The sequence below is a fragment of the Podarcis melisellensis genome (genome assembly GCF_964234715.1).
Source record: "Podarcis melisellensis genome assembly, chromosome: 3".
Taxonomy (NCBI): Eukaryota; Metazoa; Chordata; class Lepidosauria; order Squamata; family Lacertidae; genus Podarcis; species Podarcis melisellensis.
In genome coordinates this window covers 19,859,834-19,886,267 of record NC_138530.1, presented here as the reverse complement: position 1 = coordinate 19,886,267, position 26,434 = coordinate 19,859,834, and the positions used below count along the sequence as shown (strand labels likewise).

Here is a 26,434-nt window from a genome sequence, read left to right as displayed (position 1 = left end):
ATGCAGCTGCTGGGTGACCCTGGGCCAGTCACACTTCTTTGAAGTCTCTCAGCCTCACTCACCTCACAGAGTGTTTGTTGTGGGGGAGGAAGGGAAAGGAGAATGTTAGCCGCTTTGAGACTGCTTAAAGGGAGTGAAAGGCGGGATATCAAATCCAAACTCTTCTTCTTCTTCTTTACCTTTTAGCAATGCAGGGGAGAAATGACTGAGGGTCCTACCTCTAGGTGTTTTCCTTCTCAGCTCCTTTCTGAACTTGGAGCTGGCTGGGATCTCTCTCTCCCTTTCCCCCCTCCCCATGTATAAACATACAGCCAGGGAGTTGACCCCCCACCTCTCGTCCCACTAATTCTCCCCTACGAATGCATAGGGTTCCCAGGCATTGTCCCATCAGAAAGATGTTTAGATCCAGACCTGCTTAGATATAGCACAGGGGTAGGCAACCTCAGGCCTGGGGGCCGGATGTGACCCAATCACCTTCTAAATCCGGCCCACAGACGGTCCAGGAATCAGCATGTTTTTACATGAGTAGAATGTGTCCTTTTATTTAAAATGCATCTCTGGGTTATTTGTGGGGCATAGGAATTTGTTCATATTTTTTCCCCAAAATATAGTCCGCCCCCCCCCCCACATGGTCTGAGGGACGGTGGACCGGCCCACGGCTGAAAAAGGTTGCTGACTCCTGCTATAACATCATGGGACCTTCATCCTGCAGCAGACCCTGTCCTAGGCTTAGGAAACCCTTATGTTTTCATATGTGTTGGAAGCTGCCCAGAGTGGCTGGGGCATAATAATAATAATAATAATAATAATAATAATAATAATAATAATTGCAACTTCTAGTTCCATCTGCAAAAAGGTATGTTTTCTACCTGTTTCCACTCAGAACATAGCATAGCTGTCGCAACTAAGAGAGAACCCCGATTTGCTCTCAGATCTTGCCAACTGAACTCTCAGAATATGGGTTGGGTCCAACCTAAGTTAGTTGCTCTTCAGACCGCTAGTATTTAATGCGAAGTTAGTAATGACTGACTCAAAGTCCCATTCATTTCCCTGGGACCTAAGTGGATTCAATCCTATGTGTCTGGTTTTTGTTGTTTTTAAATATCTGAAGTGGATTCTGAAGTGAATGTAAGAAAGTATGCACATTTATGTCCTAACAGATTGATCTCCGTGATGACCCCAAAACTTTAGCGAGGCTGAATGACATGAAGGAGAAACCAATTTGTATGGAGCAGGGACAGAAATTGGCAAAAGAGGTAAGCTGGCCATTTATATATTTGGAGGCACCTGGCCTGGAGTTTCCTCCTCTGTTGCGTGCTGTATTCTCTCCTTCCCTCTTCTCTTCACCTTTTCTCTCTCACTTAAAAAAAAAAAAAGTGTATCAGTCTTTAACATTTATTTTATTCTTGCCGATGCATCCAAAACGATCTGCAAGGTCCTTAACATCAATATAAAAACAAGACATATAAAAACATAAGGAAACAGCAACACCATCACACCACCACCAGCAGCAAAACAGAGCTGAATAAGGACATGAAGACAACTTGTTTTCTGTTTTCCCCAAATGCCCCCCAAACTGACACAGCTCTCTTAACCCCATTTGTGAGGGAGGTGCCATCACTGAGAAGGCCCTGTAGTTCTGCAAATGCAATGTAATTGTGTGTGCCTACCTAGATAGCATTATATGACATCATTGGTCAATACTGTACTGATAACACTTGGAATTGGCATTTCACTTTGAGGTGGGGTACCAGAAATAAACCTCTCAGCGCAATACCATGGGGGAGTGTCATATCCCAAGCCCTTGCGGATAGTTGTCCTTTGCCAATCAAGTGACAGATAGATAGATGCCCTGTCAACCAATTATTTGCATTTGTCATGTGGCACTGATTGAAAAACTAGGAAAATATTTGTGCCTGTTTGTTTTTTTTTAAAAATTGCCTTGTTTCTGAAACAATTTTAAAAATTGCACCTGAGAATGGGAGTTGAGTTCATGACAGCACAGGCACCAGCCAATCAGTGCTGTAGCATGCCAGTTTCCACTGTAAGCTTTCTGATTTTGCAGAGCCTGATCTTGGAGAGCAAATGGTTTGGGCAGTAATGTCGCAGAGAGTGCATTTTCATGATGACCCCAGTGCTCAACTTCATTCTGGATGGAGCGTGAATTCTCAAATCAACAAAAATGTCAAATGGCACAATTCTTCTTTTCAGACCTATTTAGTGGAAAACCTTTTCGCAGAAAACAGCAGTGATCGGAGGTTGCTGGATTTGGTGCATATGGAGATAGCCGAATTAGTGAGCACAGCACAATATTAGCCGTTAATGAAGCCGGCTTGCTCATGAATAAAACATAGCCTTAATATTCCTGACGAGGGTGGCCCATTTAATACTTTTCTAATAATTAGAAAACAACTCTTCACAACGGAAAGCAATAAAACACATTAACGAAGCGAGCCATTGAGACTTAAAATGTTTAGCCTTACCTTTAGGGCATTCCAAAATGAATATTACTTAAAATATCAGTCGAGGTGATGCCGGGTTGCCAGAGCTACTTTTGTTTATCGGCTTATTCCTGCTGGAGAGTTTAATCTCTACAAAATTGCCTCTATGATTTCTTTTGCCCGCTCTGCGTTCCTAAAATGCTTCAAGATCACATTGCCAACCGTCAAACACACTAGCAAAAACGTCACTGCTTGGGTCTTACAGTCCTAAGGTCCCATCCCAGGGAAGTCCCTCTCTGAGCATGGAGAAGATCTGAGTCAGATGCTTCCTTCCCGCTGCTGTGGAAACCACCATGGCCCTTGTCCTAAATTATTAATAATAATAATAATAATAATAATAATAATAATAATAATAATAATAATAATTTATTATTTATACCCCGCCCATCTGGCTGGGCCTCCCCAGCCACTCTGGGCGGCTTCCATAGAAACCAAAAATACAGTAAAATATCACACGTTAAAAACTTCCCTTAAGATGTCAGGTAGTTGTTTATCGCTTTGACATCTGCTGGAAGGGCGTTCCACAGGGCGGGCGCCACTACCGAGAAGGCCCTCTGCCTGGTTCCCTGTAGCTTTGCTTCTCACAATGAGGGAACCGCCAGAAGGCCCTTGGCACTGGACCTCAGCGTCCGGGCAGAATGATGGGCGTGGAGATGCTCCTTCAGGTATACTGGACCAAGGCCGTTTAGGGCTTTAAAGGTCAGCACCCCATTGATTTGACTGATTCTGGGTGGCTTCCAGCATATACAGAAACATAATAAAATACCAAAACATTGAAAACTTCTCTATACAGGGCTGCCTTTAGATGTCTTCTAAAAGTTGTATACAGTGGTACCTTGGTTCTCAAACGTAATCCGTTCCAGGAATCCATTCGACTCCCAAAATGGTTCGAAAACCAAGGCCCGGCTTCCGATTGGCTGCAGGAGCTTCCTGCACTCAAGCAGAAGCTGCGTTGGACGGTCGGCTTCTGAAAAACGTTCACAAACCAGAACACTTCTGGGTTTGCGGCGTCCGGGAGACGATTTGTTCAACAACTAAGCCGTTCAGGAACCAAGGTACCGCTGTAGTTACTTATCTCTTTGACACCTGACGGGAGGGTGTTCCACAGGGCGGGCACCACTACCGAGAAGGCCCTCTGCCTGTTTCCCTGTAACCTCAGCTCTCACAGTCAGGGAATTGCCAGAAGACCCTCGGAGCTGGAGCTCAGCGTCTGGCCTGAACGATGGGGGTGGAAATGCTCCTTCAGGTATACAGTGGTAGCTCGGGTTAAGTATTTAATTCGTTCTGGAGGTCTGTTCTTAACCTGAAACTGTTCTTAACCTGAAGCACCACTTTAGCTAATGGGGCCTCCTGCTGCCGCCCCGCTGCCAGAGCCCAATTTCTGTTCTCATCCTGAAGCAAAGTTCTTAACCCGAGGTACTATTTCTGGGTTAGTGGAGTCTGTAACCTGAAGCGTATGTAACCCGAGGTACCACTGTACAAGGCTGAGGCTGCTTACATTAGAGCTCCAATGTTGATAGAGACCAACTGGAGGCATGCCGGTGGTGGAATTAGGCGTGTGGGGAAATGTATCAGAACATGATCCAAACCCTTCGCAGCCCCCCCGGCACACTGACAAAATAGGGGGGGGGGGACTATGCCAGCCACGGATCTTTCCAATGGGAGGGAAATGGTTGAAGAGGGAGAAAAATCCCAGAAAATGACGAAGGGGCGTAAGAGTGCTGCTCTGCCCTTTTTCTCTGTTTTGCCCATGCAAGTCCAGCAGGGTGTTGGATGTGGCGCTATGGCCTCCTTTCGTTTCCTCACGCCCCCTTTAGGAGTGCAGCCTTAATGTGTTTTCTTCAGAAACTGCACCTAATGAAAAGAATTCTAAATCTGTCACCGAAAGACAAAGTGAAGGCGTAACCTCTTTTCCTGGAGGGTTAAAACAGTAGGATGTTTTTCACAGGGCAAAGACAAAACAAACCTTGATGTGTTCCATAAAAACAAAGGCGCCCACAAGCCGGCAAAGGGAGTTTGGGGAGGAGGGAGGTGTCTTTGCGTGCCTGTGCAGCTATTAAAGACATTTGTTTTCTTGACAGATAGGAGCCTACTGCTACGTGGAGTGCTCGGCTTTAACCCAGAAAGGACTGAAGACAGTTTTCGATGAAGCTATCATAGCCATTTTAACTCCAAAGAAACACACGGTGAAAAAACGGATAGGCTCGAGGTGCATTAATTGCTGCCTGATCACGTGAGACCCGCCGGGACGATGGCCACACATACTGTGAAATATTCAATACCGTGCAAACATACACTTAAAACAACAACAACGCTCTATCCACAGATCCGAGATCAATTGGGGAAGCTGATTTTAGGAAAAACTGGCATCAGGCAAAATCCAGAATGTGTGGGAGGGAAATCCCAAATCAGTGAAGGAGCAAGCGGCATCTGTTACAAACACTTTATTCAGGCTGGAAGGAAAAGTACAATCTCTCAGGGGTAACATAATTTAGGACAAGCGACAGATGCATCATCATGTTGCCACAGCATGCAAAACGTGCTGTGAGGAGGAGGAGGAGGAGGAGGAGGAAGGCCTGACGATGCTCCAAAAGTGTTTCGATCGCCTTCTGCTTTGACCTGGTCTCTGCGCAGTCATGATGCCAGGAATCAGCACAGCAACAAAATACGCCTTCTCTCTTTGCGCCAGCTATCTGCTTTTGTACGTAAGCTGCTTCCTGTTCCAGTATATCCACAAAGGTGCAATAAGGAGACCGGCCACGTAGCCAAAGGTCGCTCCGAGCGAACAGGAAATGGGCCACACCTGAAGGAAGAGAATTGCCACGTAGAGAGAGGAGAGAAAGGAAGAGGTCAGACCCTCGATTTACTTTTAGGAGCACAATTTTCCCGTGCAATCGAACGAAGAAACCAAAACGCGGTACAGGATCCATTGCAGAGCTCGACCTGCTTTCTCAGAGAATGCCAAAAGTGTTAGCGGTTCATCACGCATCTATTACGTGAACACTAAATGTTGTACAGTTTTTAAACATGCGTGCATTAAAATGTAACTAGGCTTTCTGGCTATTGCAGATGATGACACTTGACAATTCCCAGAACTAACGTGGAGCGTTTTAACCCGCCAGTTTTGGGGCCTGGGCTGCTGATGTGCTCCTGCTTTGCTATTATTATTATTATTATTATTATTATTATTATTATTATTATTTCTGTAATAGTGGATTCTTAATATAGCCTGTACTTCTTCCTCCCTGCCCCCCAAAGTCATAGCATATTTTCATTGCTGAAAAGCTGTGACAAAGCGTTTAGCCACAAAGCACAATTTGAACGAAGCATTACCAAGAAAGACCATAGACAGAAAGTAGATTGAGATCTACTAGCAGACTTCTGGGTGCTTACTAGTAGATCACCAAGGATTTCTGACTCCCAATTGTTTAACAAGGCCACAACCTGGCAGCCAAACTAAGTTGCTGATGGGTGTTGGGGAAAGCCTAGGAATGGATAACTCTGTGAAAGGTCTGTGAGATGAGTTCTGGCCTTGAAATGAATTCTTAAGCTGAGATGGAGCCCTTAATTCTTTGTTCCCCTCTATTTCTGAGCTACTCTTCTTCACTTGGTGCTTGCTGGTGGACACCTGGGGATTCTAGAAGTAGAGGGAGAGGGGAAAGACCCCAAAGTAGATCTGCAAGCTTGAACTAAGTCCATCTCTGCCATACACCACGAGGAAAGCAAGATTCGGTTGACGACAAATTGTCACGCTCTGCTTGAGTGGTTGCTAACAGTTGGGGGAGGAAGTCTGCAAAACCGGCCTCTGCCTCCCTGCCAGGAAGCACGTTGTCTTCCCAGCATCTTTGGGGTTTTCTAACTCTCTCCTCGCCCCTTTACCCAACAAGTGCTTTTCTCCATTGAAAAGGCTGCAAGTGCCTGGAAATTGGTGAATGAGGCCCAACAAAATTAGTCAGGGAGCCAAAAGGGAAAGCAGCTTCAAGGAGATAAGATGCAGAAATGCAGAAACACACACACAGCCAACAAGCTTAATTCAGATTTTGAAAACAAAGTAGGAACTGTCTGATTAATCAGACAGGGTTCCATTCTAATCCCAGCATCCTAACTAGTGGCAAAGAAGATGCCACTGACAAACTGCACTACAAAGTAGTCCTAGTTTTTACTCACGAACAGCTACTGTCCTGTGATGTTAGAAGTTACAGCAGGCAGTATTTTAAATGAGGAATTCCCTCTGGTGTGAGAGGAGAGAGGCCCCCTTCTAAGATTTTATAACGTCTTACATAAAAATTAAATTAACATAAAAACATAAATTAACATAAAAATTAAATTAACATATAAAATAGTGGGTTAAAAAAAATATAAAAATCATCTTTAAAAATGGGTGTATTGCAAGTGAGGTTATGGCTGACTTAACTCCCACACTCTACGTATCAACTAACGCTGAACCCAACCCAAAGTAAATGTAAGAGATAAATGTATGTGCAAACGTTTTTGAACCCCAAAGTGGTTGGCGTAAACTAACCCTGCTCAAATTTTGACTTCCTAAAGGATCAAACTAATCCAAGATTTAAATATCTGCACAGATATAGAGGAGCAAAACTTAATAAAAAATAGGCATTTAAATGCTTTATAGCTCCTAGCAAAAACGCTCTTCGCCTGTGACTGCAAACTAGTGACACACTACTTGGTTGTGTTCCCTCAGTAGTGCTCCACAACCATGAAAACGACAAACTTTCTACTTCTAAAGTCTCCCGAGATCATGAAATCTGTGCCAGGGAACCAAATTTGCACTCGCACACTGCAAAAGTGTGGAATACAGATAATCCCGGGTGCAAGACTGACGTATTCCCTGCCCAAGCAAGCATCAAAGGAACAATTGTATGCAGTGTCCCCCAACCTTGCAGTTATTATGCCGGGGCAGTCATTGCTGTAGATTAAAACATAATGGCATGGTTGTGTGCACTGATGGCGAACTGATGCCAAATGCTGATACTGTCCCAGTGGTTCAATAGTGGCCCACATTTGTTCTATGATGCCGAAGCCCTATGCAAATATTCTAACCAAGCGCACTGTCTTGGCTCCCTGCCCTGACAGTCAGGTGCTTGGAGTCACATTCAAATCAAGGCTGTTGCACGAAGAGCCCAATGGGCATTGCTCTGATCTGCACAACTCGTGCTCCTCACAAGTGTGCACATACAGCGACCACACAGAAAGCATCTTCATGGGTCGGGCCCTACGGGGTGTATCAAGCAATGTCTAAGCAGACATCCCAGGCATGGGACACAGGGTGAGGCTATCCCAATCCATGCATAGGGACGGCATTCGAATGAACATTTAAGAACTCTGGAGTGGTGGGAAAGTGGTGCCTTGCAATTGAATGCTGCAAGCACCAACATGCAGGCAGCTAGCTGGGCAATGAGCAATTATTCCAAGTAATAGGTTAGAAAACGTTCTTGGTGCCAATGATTCATTCCGACCTTGACTTGAATATTCTGGCAAAACAGAAGGCTGATTTTCAACAGTGAGTGAAAGAAGTAAATGATAGACTCCCCCACTTTTGAAACCTGATCGCCTCCATCACAACATAAAAGGCCAACTTTTATTAACTTAAAAGCCACAACTTGTCGAGAGGCGAGGGAGCAAAATACTGTGCTGCAGTCCAAGTTCTGCTGTTTTATTGCACACTCTGGGTACAGACCATCCTCACTGTGCATTGTGTTTTTCTGAAATGAGTATATGCTACATTTCATTCATCTTTACAACAGGCACGATTTGTTCTCCTCGTTTCTCCCATTCTCCCATCTCCTGGACAGCAAACAAAGTGCAACCCAGGCATGTGAGAAAATGGGCTTTCGTTCTCCAGCTTTTCGCTTCTGCCCCAAGCTTGCATTGCACAAACTCCAGGACGGAAGTATTTGAGGTGAGGAGGCAGGGGAAAGAGCTGGTGGCTTCCACTTCTGCAATTTTTTTCTTCTAGCCGTTAATCTTTTCCTCACGACATGTTAATAAAACTTTTTATTTTTGCTACCCGGAATTGACGGCGATGCGGTCTTCCTGCACTTAAGCATCACATTCCTCGGCTTGCGTGTTTAGTATAATGGAGCATTATTTGGAGGTCTTTAGGAGTGTAGCGAAGATGACAGCAATCATCTTTTCATGAGGTGCCTTAGGTACTCTTTATTGACCTTGCTTCCGTTTTTCTAGTCCTGGTTTCAGAAAAAGCTCATGGGTTCTCTTGCAATTGCTTTTCAAACCAAAGATGTGCTTGCTCCCATGCGTTAACAATGGTGCCGCGTATTTTTTTGCAGGAGACTTATACGTAAGCCAATGCATATTCAACGCTAGTATGTTGTGTTCTGTGGCCTAATGAAGGCTGTAACTCCACTGGACATTTTCATTCAAAATAAAACTTAATTTCAACAGGAATTGACTAATCGTGATTAGAGGATAATCTGGGCGCTGATATGCTGGTTTTTATGAAATATTGAGTTATCTTCCGGTGCCATTTATCGTCCAATGGTCAAGGCGGGGGGAGACTATGTATATTTGAACCTAACCATGACTCCTTCTCTTAATATGAGCGATGGCTTGATGCATTCCTAGATATCATCACTGCTGGGTTAAACCCACTCCTATCTGTCCATCGGGAAAGGACAGGGCAAATGGAACAGCTCTGATCTTGTGGGCACAACTCAGAGGGCAGATTAAGGCCATGGGAAATGTATATTTCCTCCACCCGCTGCTATCCATGCTTAAGGGAGATGTTGGCGCATTGGCCAAGGCTGGTCTAGTCCCCTGCTTGACCAGGATTCGTAACCCACTTGGCTAAGTTTGTTTAATGCTCAATTAGGCAAGGAAAGGGAATTTGCTGAAGGAAGAAGAGGCAGGTATAGTTTTAAGATCCTGCAGCCTTCTCTTAGTCGTGACATAAGAGATGGAATCCTGTATCTGTGCATGAGTCCAAAGAGCTTAGCGATACACTAGAACAGCTGTCGCTAAGCCAGTGCCCTCTAGATGTTTTTTTGGCCTACAACTCCCAGCAGCCCCAGCAAGCACATACTGGCCGAGGCTGTTGGGAGTTGTAGGCCAAAGCCTCTGGAGGCAACCAGAATGGTGAAGACTGCAACAGAAAACTAGCAATGCCTAGGACGGTTTTTGGAAAATTGGAGTCTTTTTGGCTTCTCTTTTATGAATCAGTTGGGGCATACTTGCTATTTCATCAACGTGCGCTTCAAAACAAAAACTGGAGCCGCCAAGTGCTACCGCAATGATTTCTAGAGGGTATAGCTTTTTTTCTTTTTTGCCCCTCTTGCTGGAAAAAGTGCTTTCCGAACCAGAAAAATAAAAATAACTCCCCCATCTTTTCATATGCTACAGTCATCGTTTTTACATTCACCCACATCTTGCTCAGTTATAAATGCCAGAGGCATTGTAATAGGAACAGAGCCTGGTCTTTGGGCGATAAGCTTAGGAATGTTCTTTGACAAGCCAGTTCCAAAAAAACAGAAACAAAAAAACAGCGGCATAGCTTGTTCAGTAAATAAACCTTGCCATAAACCTACTGCTTCCTTTTGTTTTGCACTATTTTGGGCAAGGGGAGATGGGATGGCCAGGAGCCACAGACCTACACAACTTCTGTGTGAATGCCCAACATGGATTTGAAGTAGGATTTCCTATATGAGTTTCAGAGGTAGCATGGGGAGAAGACAATTAATTGATAAATTAAATATTTTTAAACCTGGTGAGGGCACACACAAACTCTTGGGTTCGCTCCCGTTGCTCGGTCCCTGCTCCTGCCAACCTAGCCGTTCGAAAGCATCAGAGTGCAAGTAGATAAATAGGAACCACTCCGACGGGAAGGTAAACGGCGTTTCTGTGTACTGCTCTGGTTCGCCAGAAGCGGCCTAGTCATGCTGGTCACATGACCCAGAAGCTGTACACCAGCTCCCTCGGCCGATAAAGCGAGATGAGCGCCGCAACCCCAGAGTCGGTCATGACTGGACCTAATGGTCAGGGGTCCCTTTACCTTTACCTTTTATGCCTATAACATTCACCCATGAATCCCAAACTTTGGCTCCATTTCTCTCTCTGGCTACAGCCACCCCGAACATTCAAAGCATGCTTATACCCTTTAAACATTCACGGCACCCTGCTCCCGAAAAATATTGGGATCTGTAGTTTGTTAAAGCTTCTGGGAATCATAGCTCTGCGAGAAACTCTGCTAACAACTCTCAGCCTTTTAACAATAGATAGTTCCCAGGATTCTTTGAGGGAAGCCATGACAGTTAAAGTGCTTTAAAGTGTATGATGTGATTGGGACTGCAGTCTCATCCATGCTCATACACTGATTTCCTGTGGTGTGTTGAGCACATAGGAATATCAGAACCACAGGAGATGGTGTCCCCACTGTGGCTGGCCCCATCCGCATCAGGTTGCGAGATTCACCCATGCTCCCTGCTACTGGAGACTCTTGTTCCCACATCATATGGGGGGGGTGTCTTTACCACCAAGCAATGTTAAACCAGAAAAGCTTACTTGGCCCGGTACACAATACCGAGCTGCCACTGTTTTTAAAGGTTTCAAAAGCTCTCCCCATCACACAGATAGGTCAGAAAGACTAAATCTCCAATCCTCATTATGGAGAAGTTCAAGTGCTTTTCAGTTGTACTCAGCTGTTTGCCAGGATGTCAAAAGCAGGTGTGGAGCTTTTGAAGATGACATAAAACAGATTTGGTGGGCAACGTCAAACGCACGGCATGCAGGCAGCCTTTACCTTTCGTATACTTTGTGTTTATGCAAGACTTGGTAAGCTCTTCTCCTGTAATGAAGGCGGCTGCCTCACACAAATAAATCAATTTATATTTATTGAACTTTGCAATTTTTAAAGAAAATCTATTGATGATACCTTCTTTAACTGTCTGCCCCAAATCACGCTTAATAACGCCATTCTTGGTTCCAAATGAATTCATGTCATAGTTTTGGTCCACAATTTTACAAGCTATATTAGCCTTAGCTGAGAACTAAGTTCGCTAGCTCCCTTTCAACTCTAGGATTCCAGAGGAGCACACAATCATTTTTTACTAAACTTTGCCATCTTTTTATGTTGTGAACCGCCCCGAGATCGACGGATGAAGGGTGGTATACAAATTAATTAAATAAATAAAAATCCTTTTTTTCCCATTTCACAAAATAGAAGAATAGAATTTTTTCACTTGCCATCTCCTTACTGAGGTTTGCAAGCATTGCATTCGGTGAAGAGACGGGGTCTCCTTTTCATGGAACGCACTGAAACATTTGTCTAGTTACTGAATAAAATATGTCATTACACTAAGTGGTTTCACATCCTGGAATGGACAGTATTTGCATGTAATGGGCAATTCAGGTTGAAGACTACAAAGAGATATTTGACAGTTTTGAGATTTTTTTAAAGAAAAAACTTGATAGAATTCTGTTCAACAGCAACTAGAAGTAGAATAAACTATAGAATGCCACCGTCTGGTTGGATTTGCAAGCGGCAAGGGCAAATGTTTAGCTTTTTCTTGGATATGACAGGAAAAATTAAAATTTTTATTCTAAGGGCTGCCTTCAGACTTGATCTCACACCAATTCCTATGTAATATTTTTTTTTTTATTTATACCCTGGCCATCTGGCTGGGTTTCCCAAGCCATATCTAAAAACGTAATAGAAAGATCAATCCTTTAAAACTTCCCTAAACATTAAAAACTTCCCTGAACAGGGCTGCCTTCAGATGTCTTCTAAAAGTCAGATAGTTGTTTATCTCTTTGACGTCTGATGGGAGGAGCGGGCACCACCACCGAGAAGGCCCTCTGCCTGGTTCCCTGTAACTTCGCTTCTCACAGTGAGGGAACCAAAAGACCCTCGGAGCTGGACCTCAGTGTCTGGGCTGAGCAATGGGGGTGGAGATGCTCCTTCAGGTATACTGGGCTGAGGCCGTTTAGGGCTTTAAAGGTCAGCACCAACACTTTGAATTGTGCTTGGAAACATACTGGGAGCCAGGGTAGATTATTTGGAACCAGTGTTAGTTATATGGTCCTGGCAGCCACTCCCAGTCACCAGCCTAGCTGCTGCGTTCTGGATTAGAGCGCATTGCAGTAATCCAAGTGGGAGATAACCAGCGCATATACCACTCTGGCATGACAGTGCGCAGGCAGGTAGGGTCTCAGCCAGCGTACCAAATGGAGCTGGTAGACAGTCGCCCGGGAAACAGAATTAACCTGCACCTCCATGGACAGCTGTGCGTCCAAAAAGATTGCATTCTCCTGGTTGCACATTTTCCCCACTTTTCTACACGTTGCACACTTCCTTCTGGAAAAAAAGAAAATAATTTCCAAAGCAGGAAAGTAACCATCTTTCTCTCCCGCTTTTAGGGCTTTAAAGTCAGCACCAAAACTTGAATTGTGTTTGGAAATGTACTGAGAGCTAGTGAAGATCCTTTAGGACCAGTGTTATATGGTCAGTCACCAGTCTAGCTGCCACATTCTGGATTAGTTGTAGTTTCAGAGTCACCTTCAAAGGTAGCTCCACATAGAGTGCACTGCAGTAGTCCAAGCGGGAGATAACCAGAGCATGCGCAACTCTGGCAAGACAGTCTGCAGGCAGGTAGGGTCTCAGCCTGCGTACCAGATGGAGCTGGTAGACAGCGGCCCTGGACACAGAATTGACCTGTGCCTCCATGGACAGCTGTGAGTCCAAAATGACTCCCAGGCTGTGCACCTGGTCCTTCAGGGGCACAGTTACCCATTCAGGACTAGGGAGTCCTCCACACCAGCCCGCTCCCTGTCCCCCAAGAACAGTACTTCTGTCTTGTCAGGATTCAACCTCAATCTCACTGGTTCTGAATTAAATGAGAGGTAGAGCTGGGTATCATCTGCATACTGGTAGACACCCAGCCCAAACCCCCTGATTACCTCTCCCAGCAGCTTCATATAGATATTAAAAAGCATGGGGGAGAGGACGGAACCCTGAGGCACCCCACAAGTGAGAGCCCAGGGGTCTGAACACTCATCCCCCCCACACCACTTTCTGGATACGGCCCAGGAGGAAGGAGCAGAACCACTGTATAACAGTGCTCCCAGCTCTCAGCCCCTCTAGACGGTTCAGAAGGATGTTATAGTCGAAGGTATCAAAGGCCGCTTAGAGATCCAGCAGAACTAGGAAACAGATTTCACCTTTGTCCCTAGCCTACCAGAGATCATCAACCAGCGCAACCAAGGCAGTTTCAGTCCCATGATGAGGCCTGAATCCCAACTGGAAGGGATCCAAATGGTTTGCATCCTCCAGGAGTGCCTGGAGTTGTTCAGCAACCACTCGCTCAATCACCTTGCCCAAGAATGGAAGATTTGAGACTGGGCGATAGTTGACCATATTGACTGGGTCCATTCACCATCCCACGGAGTCCATCGCCCAGCCCTTCCCAGCTTGCTTTTATGAGCCAGGATGGGCAAGGATCAAGGAGACAGGTGGCCAGTTTCATTCGTCCAAGCAGCAAATACAAATCACAGAAGCATAGAATTGCAGAAGAACCTCAAGGGTCTTCTAGTCCAACCCTCTGCAATGCAGGAACCCCACTTTTTAGTGTCTTTAATAGGGTTTCCGTTCACATGCATCTTGTAGGTTTAAAAAAACTAGCCTTTGGCCATGGATTTCTGAGCGGTGCATTGTATGCATTTTGTACTGAATTTGTTCGTGAGCAAAAAATAGCATTTGAGGCAGCCCTGAAATGAAAGCCTTAGAAAGTCTGTGAAATAAAGAGTTGGTGTAGCACAGTGGCTAAAAGTCTGGGGCTCAGATCTCGCATCTGCCATGAACTTGCTAAGCAGCCTCGAGCAAACTATTCTCCATCAACCGCAGCTGCCTTCATTACAGGAGGAAAAGGGTTTACCAAGAAAGTAATTTTAAAGGCGGGGGGCGGAATGCCACTGATTATGTAGATAGGTTTAGGTTTTGAGTTGTAATCACGGGCCTTACAGAAATTTCATAAAGTTAAAAGAGCAACGTCTTTTTAAAAGACTGTAAACATTATTTTAGAAGAAAAAGGAGGGATTCGAGACAGCAATCTATTTTTGGAAAACATATTAAGTGATACTTAGCATGACACATATTTATGAGGCCTAACTATTTCTATTTTCAGCCCATTTAATTTTATTTCCACTTTAATTTCATAGCTCATATTGCGTTATAAATACTCCCCTCCGCAGGAGCCAAATTTTGCTGAAGGCAGCAGTTTTTATGTCCGCATTTGAGGAAACAGGCTGATTTGTGGGCGCGGGAAGTTACCTGACTTACACAAATCTTTCTTCGTTTCGTGAAATTTACTGCTTGGTTGCAAGAAAGGAAAAGAGTGTTGAGGAAAACCCCCAAACAAATCACTAAAGGGGAAAATGAAAAGTAAGGGTGGATTCAACTCATCAGTCACGTCAGTGGAAGTCTTGCCTAAGGACTTCTGTTTGTCCAATGGGGCTTTTGCACCTCCCCCTGAAATTGGGGTGGTGTGCAGGGGGGGGCAGGGGGGGTCATTCCACCTGGCAAGTTGCAACGCTTGCAGAGATGGAATGGTGAGGAAAATGTGAGATTTCAGTAGAGATTTCAGTAGCCTTTCAGGCACACTCTTTTATTGCCCCTTTTTTGATGAACTGACATCAACTGTTGGGAAGGACGTGTTTCAAAAATGAAGCTGGACAAGCATATTTGAGAGATCCTTTAGACCGCGGTGGGAGGGGGTCCCTTTTTCAGCCAAGGGCCACGTTACCCTGGCAGAAAGCAAATGACATTTTGCAAAGAAGAAGAACAGAGAACAGCAGTGAGCTACCACCATTAATTTCTACAGTAGAGCCCCATCTCTTGGAATGGTCTCCCCAGAGAGAACCGCCTGGTGCCCTCTTTGTCATTGTATTGAGCAAAACGCCTGGGGGCATGTTGCAGTGGGAAACAATGCATGAATCCATTAAAACCTAAACCTTTTACTGTAACTGGAACATGAAGTGCCATAAGTTCAAAAGGAAGCCCTCCAGACCTATGTTATTTGGGCACAGAATGACAACACTTGCTGTTTTTGACACGGCTTACATCTCAAATCCGTCTGAGCCATTTAGGGGCATTTCCAAATGTCCTCACACTTCTCTCTTGATTCACAAGCAACGTATTTTTGGGAAGCCTCAGATCTCCCAGGAAGGCAAACTTCCGCAACCAGTATTTCTTTTGAGTTCTGAAAGTCTGTCATTGATACAAGTTTGGCTTTTCCCGATAAAATTTTCCACTCCAGTGGCTCCCCATCTATTGCATCGCCTTGGTCTAGTACAATACCAAGACGAATGCCCATTTACAAGCTGCTTTTGCATCGTAAAAAAAGAAGAAGACATTCTTTCCATTTCCCCTATAAAAGAGGATAATAAAGAAAACAAAGCAATAACTTTCCCAGGGGGAGCCGTGTTGGGTCTGCTGTAGCAAAACCAGCAGAGAGTGATGTGGCTCCTTCAAGACTAAGAAATGCTATTGTGGAATATGATTTTGTGGACAGAGCCCACTTCACAACTGCATGCGGGGAAGAAACCAGAATTGGTTTTGGTAGTGATGAATATGGAGCGATTCAACGTGTTGGGAACCAGCGCAGCCCCTTCCAAAAGCTTGGGTGGGGTGGGAGAGAGGGAGCTGGTCTTATAGGAAAAATATAAAGGTAAAGGGACCCCTGACCATTAGGTCCAGTCGTGGCCGACTCTGGGGTTGCAGTGCTCATCTCGCTTTATTGGCTGAGGGAGCAGGCGTACAGCTTCCAGGTCATGTGGCCAGCATGACTAAGCCGCTTCTGGCGAACCAGAGCAGCGCATGGAAACGCAGTTTACCTTCCCGTCGGAGTGGTACCTATTTATCTACTTGCACCTTGACGTGCTTTTGAACTGCTAGGTTGGCAGGAGCAGGGACCGAGCAAGGGGAACTCACCCCTCGTGGGAATTCGAACTGCCGACCTTCTGATCGGCAAGTCCTAGGCTCTGTGGTTTAACCCACAGCGCCACCCGCAGCCCTAGGAAAATATAAGTGCAATGCAATTTCCTAAAACAGCAAAGAGTTTTGCAGGACCTCAAAGACTAACCCATTGATTTGGGCATAATCTTTCATGGACTAAACCCCCCTTTGTCAAGTACACAAAGTGGTCTTAAACCAACGATTTCATGTTACGAGAAAGGAGATTCCGACTAAACATCAGGAAGAACTTTCTGACAGTAAGAGCTGTTTGCGACAGTGGAACGGTCTCCCTTGGGAGGTTGTGGACTCTCCTTCCTTGGAGGTTTTTAATCAGAGGTTGGATGGCCATCTGTCATGGATGCTTTAGCTGAGATTCCTGCATTGCAAGGGGTTGGACTAGATGACCCTTGGGGATTCCTCCTTTCAAATGCCGCAAGACTCGCAAGAGCCCTGCTGGATCAAGCCAAAGGCCTATTGAGTTCAGTGATGAACCAGATGCTTGCGGGAAGCCTGCGAGCAGGACCTGGGTCCAAGAACACTCTCCCCACTTGTGACTGTCAGCAGCTGGCATTTGGAGACGTCTGGAGGAGGCTGAATGCAGCCAACACAATTGTTCTTGCTGCAATGGACTAACAGGACTAGCTCTCTGGAGACTGCTGCTGAGATCCCTAAGGGAGCCTCCCATCTACTTCTCTTTGAAGCTCTCCATCAGCAGTAGAAAGGCTTCTCATAGTTCAGCCCACATGCTGTGCAGACTGTGCCACCCAATTGCCACCCCTTCTGCTTGCAGACCAGGCTTAGTGTCCATTCCAGGTCCTGCTTCCTGCCCATCAGCTGATTCCCAGTTTGCTTTGTATTTAGATGCACACAGCCCCATGTACATGCATCCTCTGCTGGTATGCCCCATGGATGACCTTAAGGTCCATAAATAGCAACACCCTAGAGGTTCCAGGCCCTAAGGAAGTTAGATCAGCCTCAACCAGAGCCAGGGCCTTCTCAACACTGGCTCCAGCCTGGTGGAACGCTCTGCCTCATGAGACCAGGGCCCTGCAGGATCTGATTTCTTTCCGCAGGGCCTGTAAGACAGAGTTGTTCCGCCTGGCCTTTGGCTTGCAGTCAATTTGATTCCCTCCCCATCTTTCTTTTTTCCTTTCTCCTCCTGTGATGAGGCTAAATTTTAATGTTTTTAATGTTTTAATGTTGTATTTTAATCTTGTTTTTAAGTTGTACTCATTCAACTTGTTTTTATTATTGGTTGTTAGCCGCCCTAAGCCTGGCCTTTGCTGGGGAGGGCGGGGTATAAATAATAATAATTATCATCATCATCATCCTAGCAAGGGTGAAGAGTGTGGAGGTGTAGAATTAGACCTGGGCCTCTTTAAAAGACTTGAAAGCAGTAACTCAATCCTTCTCTACTAGCTACTTTGGAACTTTCTAAAGATACTTGTGTGTGCCCTTTACACTTGGAAGGGTGTCTGGGTGTCTGTGTGTGTGTGTGTGTGTGTGTGTGTGTGTGTGTGTGTGTGTGTGTGTACTGTGCTTATGTATTCATAGAAAGGGAGACATTAGAATCAGCTCAGGTTTATTTTAATCTGAAATAAAGTCTGTGTTGATGCCACTAAGAGATCTAAGTTGCAATATGGCTAAAATAAATTCCTTCCCTGTGGTTGGAGCCGGGAGAACAGGTTCATCCATTTTCACGGACTATTCCCTCTCCCCTCCACTTGCGAAAGGAGAAAGAAACTGCTTTAGATTGGTTTTAAAGTCAGAAAGCTCTTGAACTGACCTGCAGGGGTTATGCAACTCTGAAAATGGCATCAATTGCCAGTAGCCGCTCAGCCAGCTGCATTTACAGCTTTCCTGCAAGCCTCACATTTTCCTCACCGGCAGCAAAGCTTGCCAGGGCTCTGCTTTTTCGAAAACTGCAAAGTATTGTTTTCGGGCACAGGGCTTGGCCACGCCACTTTTGCAGATCAATTTGGCGCCAATAGCCTGCTCCAGATGCATCTTGTTAAGTGCTTTTAATGGGGGGAAGCTGCAGCAGTGCAGGCCACGTTCTCAGATGGCAGAAAAAACACGTGGCTCCCCCTGAGACATCGTGGGAGCAGCGCTGAGAGGTCACGTGGACTGAACTCCAACAATGACATTCCTGGACCATTAACAAAGCAACCTGGAGGATAAATCTATCAATGGCCATTTCCCCAAAAGACGTAAATCTCCAGGTTCAGGGACAGAATACACCAGGGGCTTGTGGAATAGCAACAGGGAAAGCCTGCTTCCAAGTTTCTCAAAGGGGGTACAGCCGCTCTTGGAAACGGCACAGAAGACTTAGAGGCCTGATCGGCCAATGTTCATTCACTTATAAGATGAAGAAACCAACCTGCCACGGCCGATCCCAATCCAGTGGAATAGGAAATGCTCCAAGCCACGCCCCCACCACGCTGCACATCGAGGTAATCTGTAGACTGCTATCCCAGATGGACATTGCCCTGGGGGAGAAATGTAAAAAAAAGCTCAGTAACTTTAGCGAGAGGTGGGGTGCATGCATTAGCCTGGGGAAGAGGAGACTGAGAGGAGATACGATAGGCACCTTTAAACATCTAAAGGGCTGTTGCGTGGGAGATAGAGAAAGCTGGTTTCTCCTGCTCTGCAGGGTAGGACCCAAACCAACAGCGTCATGTTACAGAAAAGGAGATTCCAACTAAACTCCAGGAAAAACGTTCTGGCAGTAAGAGCTGTTCGGCCATGGAACGTACTCCCTCGGGAGGCTGCAGACTCTCCTTCCTCGGAGGTTTTTAAGGAGAAGTTTGACGGCCATCTGTCATGGAAGCTTTAGTTGAGATTCCTGCATTGCAAGGGGTGGCGATAGATGACCCATGGGGTTCCTTCCAACTCTCCAATTCTATGATTCGCAGCATTGGGCCTGTCTAGTCAAGGCTGCAACCCCAGAGATAAAGGTAAAGGGACCCCTGACCATTAGGTCCAGTCGTGGCTGACTCTGGGGTTGCGGCGCTCATCTCACTTTATTGGCCGAAGGAGCCGGTGTACAGCTTCCGGGTCATGTGGCCAGCATGACTAAGCCGCTTCTGGCGAACCAGAGCAGTGCACAGAAATGCTGTTTACCTTCCTGCCAGAGTGGTACCTATTTATCTACTTGAAGTTTGATGTGCTTTCGAACTGCTAGGTTGGCAGGAGCAGGGACCGAGCAACGGGAGCTCACCTTGTCACGGGGATTCGAACCACCGACCTTCTGATCGGCAAGTCCTAGGCTCTGTGGTTTAACCCACAGCGCCACCCGCATCCCACAAATCCCAAAGACAGGGTCACAGAATTGTAGGGACGGAAGGGGTCCCGTGGGTCATCTAGTCCAACCCCCTGCAATGCAGGAATCTGTTCGCCCAATGTGGGGCGCGAACGTATCACCCAGAGATAGAGTCTCATGCTTTACCAGCTGAGCTGTCCGAGTGCGCTATCCTAGTAAACATGTTTACTAGGAAGCAGGTCCCACCAGCTAAGTGAAATGTACAGGGTCAAGCTGCAAAACTGCAGGCGTATGTACTAAAAAATAATAATAACAGTCGCACTCGATTTACACACTGCCAGTGGTCCCTCTCATATGTCAAGCCATGGGGTTTAAAGTGAATTCTTTTTAAAGCCAGCCATCGCCTGGATCCTACATAACTAAAGAATACTGTGAGTGTCTTCCTGATTATAAAAGTAATCACAGTAGAACTTCTTAAAGGATCCTTTGCCCAAGGGGGGAATCAATTAGTGATTATCTTCTCCGCGGTGCTCTCAACACTGTGGATTTCGCTCTCTTTCTCAAGGCCCATCAGGCTGCATCTTTACTGCGTTGAAAGGAGCTTATGAAAACACTGCCATTTTGAGAGGCATTTGGAACATATGCTTTGCCTACAGTTTTACTTGGTTAATGTTGATTTATATAGTTACTCAGGGTTGTAAGCGCAACATTGCTAATACCTACAGAGATCAGTGGCTTTAATATTACTGCTGAAGTTCTTTGTTTAAATTTCTGATGTTTAATTTCTGCTTAAAATAGTTTGTATACAGTCGTACCTCGGCTCCCTTGGGAGTTGAACATTCCAGCTCCCAAATGATCTAAAACCAGAATTGAGTGCTCCGGTTTTCAAACATTATTTTGGAAGCCAAACATCCGATGGGGCTTCCGATTGGCTGCAGGTGCTTTCCACAGCCAATCACAAGCCGTGCTTTGGTTTCTGAATGTTTTGGAACTCAAACGGACTTCCGGAACAGATTCCATTCGACTTCCAAGGTACAACTGTACTGTATATGCCTAATGTTGTAAGCATACCCTCCAACATTCCTCTGAAGAAAACAGGGACGTCCAATTCCATAAGACTAAAGAATTTTATTACTTATACACCACCCATTAGACTTGGGTTGCCACAGTCACTCTGCACGCCTTCCAACAGATATAAAAACATAATAAAACCAACACAGGGCTGCCTTTGGATGTTTTCTAAAGGTTGCATAGTTACTGATCTCCTTGGCTCAGGGGGTGACATAACTCCATACCCTCCAACATTTCTCTGAAGGAAATAGGGAAGTCTTAAGGAAAACTGGGACATTCTGGAATCAAATCAGAAACCAGGATGGCTTCTGTAAATCTGCAACTGTCCCTGGAAAACAGGACACTTAGAGGGTCTGTTGTAAGCTGCTTTGAGACTCAGGTGGTGATAAGCGGGATATAGGTTTAAAAATACATAAATATTGGCTGCGCACATTTGCCTCTGCTTCACCTGCAAAGCAGTACAGAAAGCTCATCAGACGGTTAGAGTCCAGAAAGCCCCACGGCTGAAACAGCCCAGGGGCAACTCTGCATCGTGGGACGTGGGCTGAGCGAACTGCAGATCAAATCAATGGGGGCAAAGCCTCACCCCTTTCAGCAAAGTAACAATAAAATTTCACCAGCATTGGTACCCTTCTGGGACTCTGTGTGGCACCAGGGGCTTTTCCGAACCCTTGTGATTCACTGTTCACATGCTGCCATTCCCCCCACTGTGCAAGCTTTTTAATTAAGTTCAGCGGGGTATCAAAGGCTCCTGGCTGAGGAATTCTAATCACATTGGAGGGAAATCTAATTCAAATCGTTGACATTTAATTAGATGTAAATCAGGATCCTTGCATTGTTGTCGCCCAAGTCCTGATAGAGACTTATGCGCAAGAACCACAAGGGACTGCCACTTCCTGGAGCTAGACCCAGATGTCTATCCACACGAGTCTGATGAGATTTACGTTTACTTACATCGGGAATCGGATTTCACTTAAAATTGGTTTGGGTTTTTTCCGCCCCCGCTGAGAAAATTGCTGCTTATGTAACCATAGGGTTGGGGGGGGGGGATGAGAGAAAGTTTTCAAGTTGTCAGCTATCTAAATGGCGCTGACAAAAGTGCAGGGCGTCTCATGCAATGGCATCCCATTCTAAACTGACATTCTGCGCCCTCTCTTTGTTTGACAGCAGGAACCTGTGACCATCCACATGTTGGCGGACTCCACCTCCCATCAGGCTCAGCCAGCAGAGCCAATGAGAGTCCAACAAGAGCTGGAGAGCCACAGGATTCTCCATCCCTGCCTGACATATGGAAATGCAACGCACTCTTCTATCCTTGCACCTGGAGCCGGATCATTTGCAAAAATGGACCAGCGCCCCCGAAATATCCTGCCGATTATCTCCAATCAGTTGGCAAAGCTCTTTTGCACATTGCACACTGAGGTGTGGGTGGTGGGAACACATGAAACAGCTTTCCCTATCGTGGCCCTCGGTCCATCAAACTGCGTGCCCCCATTTGGACCCCTCACTGCTGGTTAAAAACTTTTGGGTTCTGGCTGGCCTATGGTTTCTGCAGTTCTTGATCATTTCCCCTCCTAGCTCCCTCAGTTCCTGTCATGGATTTGCTTGGATGCAGAGGAATGGTGGGAGGCACCTGTTGGGGAACCCCCCCCCCAAGGGAACCCCCAGGGAAAGATGGCTCAGAGCCAGGAGACTGGTGTTGGGATGACCATGAGTGGCCAGAGGGAGAGGAGGGAGCAGACTGGGAGGAGAAGGTGTGGGAAGCAGAAAAGGGAACAGGGTTTGGTGAGCAGGAAGAGACAGAGGGCAGTTCAGAGGGCAGAGGGCAGTTCAGACTCGGAGGCAGAAGAGGAGGAGGGTCAGAAGACAGAGAGGCCGGCTGCTGAAAAAGCCATGAAGTCTCCCCCTCCTGCTACGACCAGCTCCCTTCTTTCCTGGTCTCCTAGAGAAATGAAGAGGGCAGAGCAGAGGGAGGTTGTGTACAGGCGCAGTTTGCGACTGCTTGGGAAAGACCCTGGAGAGGAGGAGTCTTAGGAAGTACAGTGGTACCTCGGGTTACAGATGCTTCAGGTTACAGACTCCGCTAACCCAAAAATAGTACCTTGGGTTAAGAACTTTGTTTCAGGATGAGAACAGAAATCACACAGCAGCAGTGGGAGGCCCCAGTAGCTAAAGTGGTACCTCAGGTTAAGAACAGTTTCAGGTTAAGAACGGACCTCCAGAACAAATTAAGTTCTTAACCTGAGGTACCACTGTAGTGGGAAGATAGGGAACTTCAGTCCTCACAACTGCCTAACCCTAACCCTAACCTTTTTATTTACTGGTCCTGTCCATTTTGGTATAATATTGTTTTCAATCATGCTTGGGTGTGTGTGTTTTTTTAAAAAAATTATATAGCTGTTTCCAACTATGGGCATTTTGCAAGAAATGGGAAGGAAACGACATTTTATTTTTAAGCACATAATTCACAGATGAGTGCACATGTGTGTGCACACAGAAATGTAACATAGGGAATGAGCTGTAATTTAGAGAGCCAGTGTTTTGGACACATCTCTTAGGGGACACCGTAAACCGTGGACTGCAGATACCAATTTGGGGGAAGGTCATAGAAGAAGAAGAGTTTGGATTTGATATCCCGCTTTATCACTACCCAAAGGAGTCTCAAAGCGGCTAACATTCTCCTTTCCCTTCCTCCCCCACAACAAACACTCTGTGAGGTGAGTGGGGCTGAGAGACTTCAGAGAAGTGTGACTGGCCCAAGGTCACCCAGCAGCTGCATGTGGAGGAGCGGAGACGCGAACCCGGTTCCCCAGATTACAAGACTACCGCTCTTAACCACTACACCACACATAGCTCAGAAGCAGAGCATCAGCTCTGCAAGCACAAGTCGCCTGGCTCAATCCTGAGCATCTCCGGGTTGGGGATGAAAATGTCCCAAACCCTGGAGACCTACTGACAGCCAGTGAAGACGATATTGAGCTAGATGGATCTATAGTCTGACTAGGTATAAGGCAACTTCCTATGTTCCTATGACTGAAAACACAGGGGGGTAGATATCCTTAGAAGGCTCTTTAATCCAGCTTGTACCAATTTTAAAGTAGTAAATAAAAGTAACCACAATGACTCTTAGCTGTCACAGAAAGGGCATTGTTGGAGCCTCAGTGTTTACAGACACTTTGCCATCTGCTTGCAACATTATTACCCAGGCTGTATGCACAGAAAGAGGGAACACCCAACTTTTCTCCTAGCTCAAAAGCATTCACGGCGGACACAAAATCAGCCCAAATCACCAGGCTGGAATAACATTTCAAATTCCTTAAGTACAGCGGCGCCTGCAAAATCAGCTCCAGCATAAACAAACACTTCTGCGCAGACGGCAAGAGAATATCTCCTGCTTAGTCTGTAGCTGAATTTATCGCATTAGAGGCTTTGCTTAGACATGGGAAGAGAGAAGCAACCTAAGCAAAACGCCCCATTGTTATTTTTTTATATGTCAGACGTACACTGCGAAAGCCTTGCAGCATTTATAGCTCAGGTCCTGAAATACTTATTGCTTGCTTAGGTTTATGCACCTTTTTCATGACTAGACAACTGGCCAAAGCACATTCTCTCTCTCTCTCTCTCTCTCTCTCTCTCTCTCTCTCTCTGTGTGTGTGTGTGTGTGTGTTACATATGGTCAATTTCTATAACGGAGAGAACTAGCAACAACAGTCTGAGGATCCGAGCTGCAAAAAAGTGTCAAGGCAGCTAAATGTGCAGATGACATAGAAACAAATCACAACGGCTAAAAATCCACAACAGATTGCGAGGAGCTGCAGAAAGCTTTCATAACACAGAGTGTGGGCAAAGAAACAGCAGATGATATTCCAGGTGGTAATGGGGCGAAGGGAAGACACACAAAATACATATACACATTCCCCACCCCAAGTTTTAGCCTCTGAATTAGCAATTGCCACTCAGGAAAGAAATCCTGAAGTCATTGTGAATCACCCGGCACACTAGGGAAAGTCTTCTGCAGCAAAAGAGGGAGAAAGACCTGGGATTTGACAGCAACGAAGACACCACAAAATGTGGCTCCGTAGATATGAGTGATGCATCCAAATTCTAACGACCGCGTCTAAGGCCACATTTACGCCATACATTTAAAGCACTAAGATGCCACATCAGACAGCTGTGGCTTTCTCCCAAAGAAATATGGAAGCTGCCGTTTGTTAAGGGTGCTGAGGATTCTTTGGAGACAACTATTCCCCTCACGTGGGTGGCGCTGTGGGTTAAACCACAGAGCCTAGGACTTGCTGATCAGAAGGTCAGCCCTGATGGGGTGAGCTCCCTTTGCCTCGGTCCCTGCTCCTGCCAACCTAGCAGTTCAAAAGCATGTCAAAGTGCAAGTAGATAAATAGGTACCACTCCGGCGGAAAGGTAAACGGCATTTCCATGTGCTGCCCTGGTTCGCCAGAAGCAGCTTAGTCATGCTGGCCACATGACCTGGAAGCTGTGTATGCCGGCTCCCTTGGCCAATAAAGCGAGATGAGCGCCACAACCCCAGAGTTGGCCACGATTGGACCTTAATGGTCAGGGGTCTCTTTACCTTTACTATTCCCCTCACAGAGCTACAATTCACCAGTTCCCTGGGAACAGCATTCAAAATTTGCCAGGCGCATTTTGCACCTGTCTGTCGGTCGCTTGCGACCAAGTGAAGATGCCCAAGAGCCAGGATGGCACCTGATGTCTCCACCACCTGGAGATCATTGGATCTGAACTGTTTTCACACACCAGCAACACATCCTGTAGAATTCGATCTGTTATATTTTATCTGTACAATCAGAATGAATTTCAGGAACCAAAAAGTCGTGTTGAAAAGCTGGCCCTAGGAAGCTGTCATATACAGAGTCAGACCCCTGATCCGTACTGTCTGGGCTGAGAGGCAACAACTCTCCAGGGTTTCAGAGTGCAGACATTCCCAGTCTTATCTGGAGACGCCAGGGATTGACCCCAAGACCATCAACATGCCAAGCAGACACTGCTACCGAGCTGTGCCCATTCTCCATGCCAAGGAGAAGCAAGGGCAAGCACTCCACTTTTCTCATTTTTCCATTTTTCTTTTGGCTCAAGGAGCAGCCAGTCATGCAAGTCCTCCCCTGCAGTCTGGAGGGATAGAGCCCAGACACAGATTTACCACTTCACTGCAAACTAGACCATAATTACAAGGAGGCAAAGAAATACTACAAAAGACCCTAAGGACAAAAAAAGAGAAAGGAAGAAATGAAAAAAAAGAAAAATACATCTCACAGAGAAGCAAGAGATAGTACAGATTTAGGATCCCAGTCTAGTTTGCACAAGCACACCTGGAATCAACAATGCAACTAAATGGCCCTCTGGAAATGCAAGGCAAGCTCTGAGCATAGTCTCTCACCTACACGCAATATTGCTGAATTGGGACAGGGGAGACTTACTGGGATTTTAAAAGGCATGGGAGGGAGACGAAGGGTTGGAAAATTTGATGATCAACAATGGTCAACTATGGTTCAGCTAGCTTCAGCTAAGCCAGGCATAGGCAAACTCTGGCCCTCCAGATGTTTGGGACTACAGTTCCCTTCATCCCTGACCAGTGGACCTGTT

The 26,434-nt window shown here is 46.0% G+C and overlaps 2 protein-coding genes across 3 annotated transcripts in view; one reads left to right on the top strand and one right to left on the bottom strand.

Moving 5' to 3' along the window:
• The window catches only part of RHOQ (ras homolog family member Q), a 30,914-nt gene extending 25,216 nt beyond the window's left edge, over nucleotides 1-5,698 (top strand). The window contains exons 4-5 of one of the 2 annotated variants that reach the window (XM_081904481.1): nucleotides 1,161-1,256; nucleotides 4,587-5,698. In XM_081904481.1, the coding sequence (XP_081760607.1) occupies nucleotides 1,161-1,256; nucleotides 4,587-4,619 (129 nt within the window). In that variant the 3' untranslated portion in view covers nucleotides 4,620-5,698. Of the gene's footprint in view, nucleotides 1-1,160; nucleotides 1,257-4,582 lie in introns of both variants that reach the window. The other variant, XM_081904480.1, reaches the window with a different exon arrangement.
• PIGF (phosphatidylinositol glycan anchor biosynthesis class F) overlaps nucleotides 4,931-26,434 on the bottom strand; it is a 33,852-nt gene continuing 12,348 nt past the window's right edge. The window contains exons 5-6 of the mRNA XM_081904450.1: nucleotides 18,863-18,971; nucleotides 4,931-5,304 (exon numbers count right to left, since the gene is read on the bottom strand). Of these exons, the coding sequence (XP_081760576.1) occupies nucleotides 5,191-5,304; nucleotides 18,863-18,971 (223 nt within the window). The 3' untranslated portion in view covers nucleotides 4,931-5,190. The remainder of the gene's footprint in view (nucleotides 5,305-18,862; nucleotides 18,972-26,434) is intronic.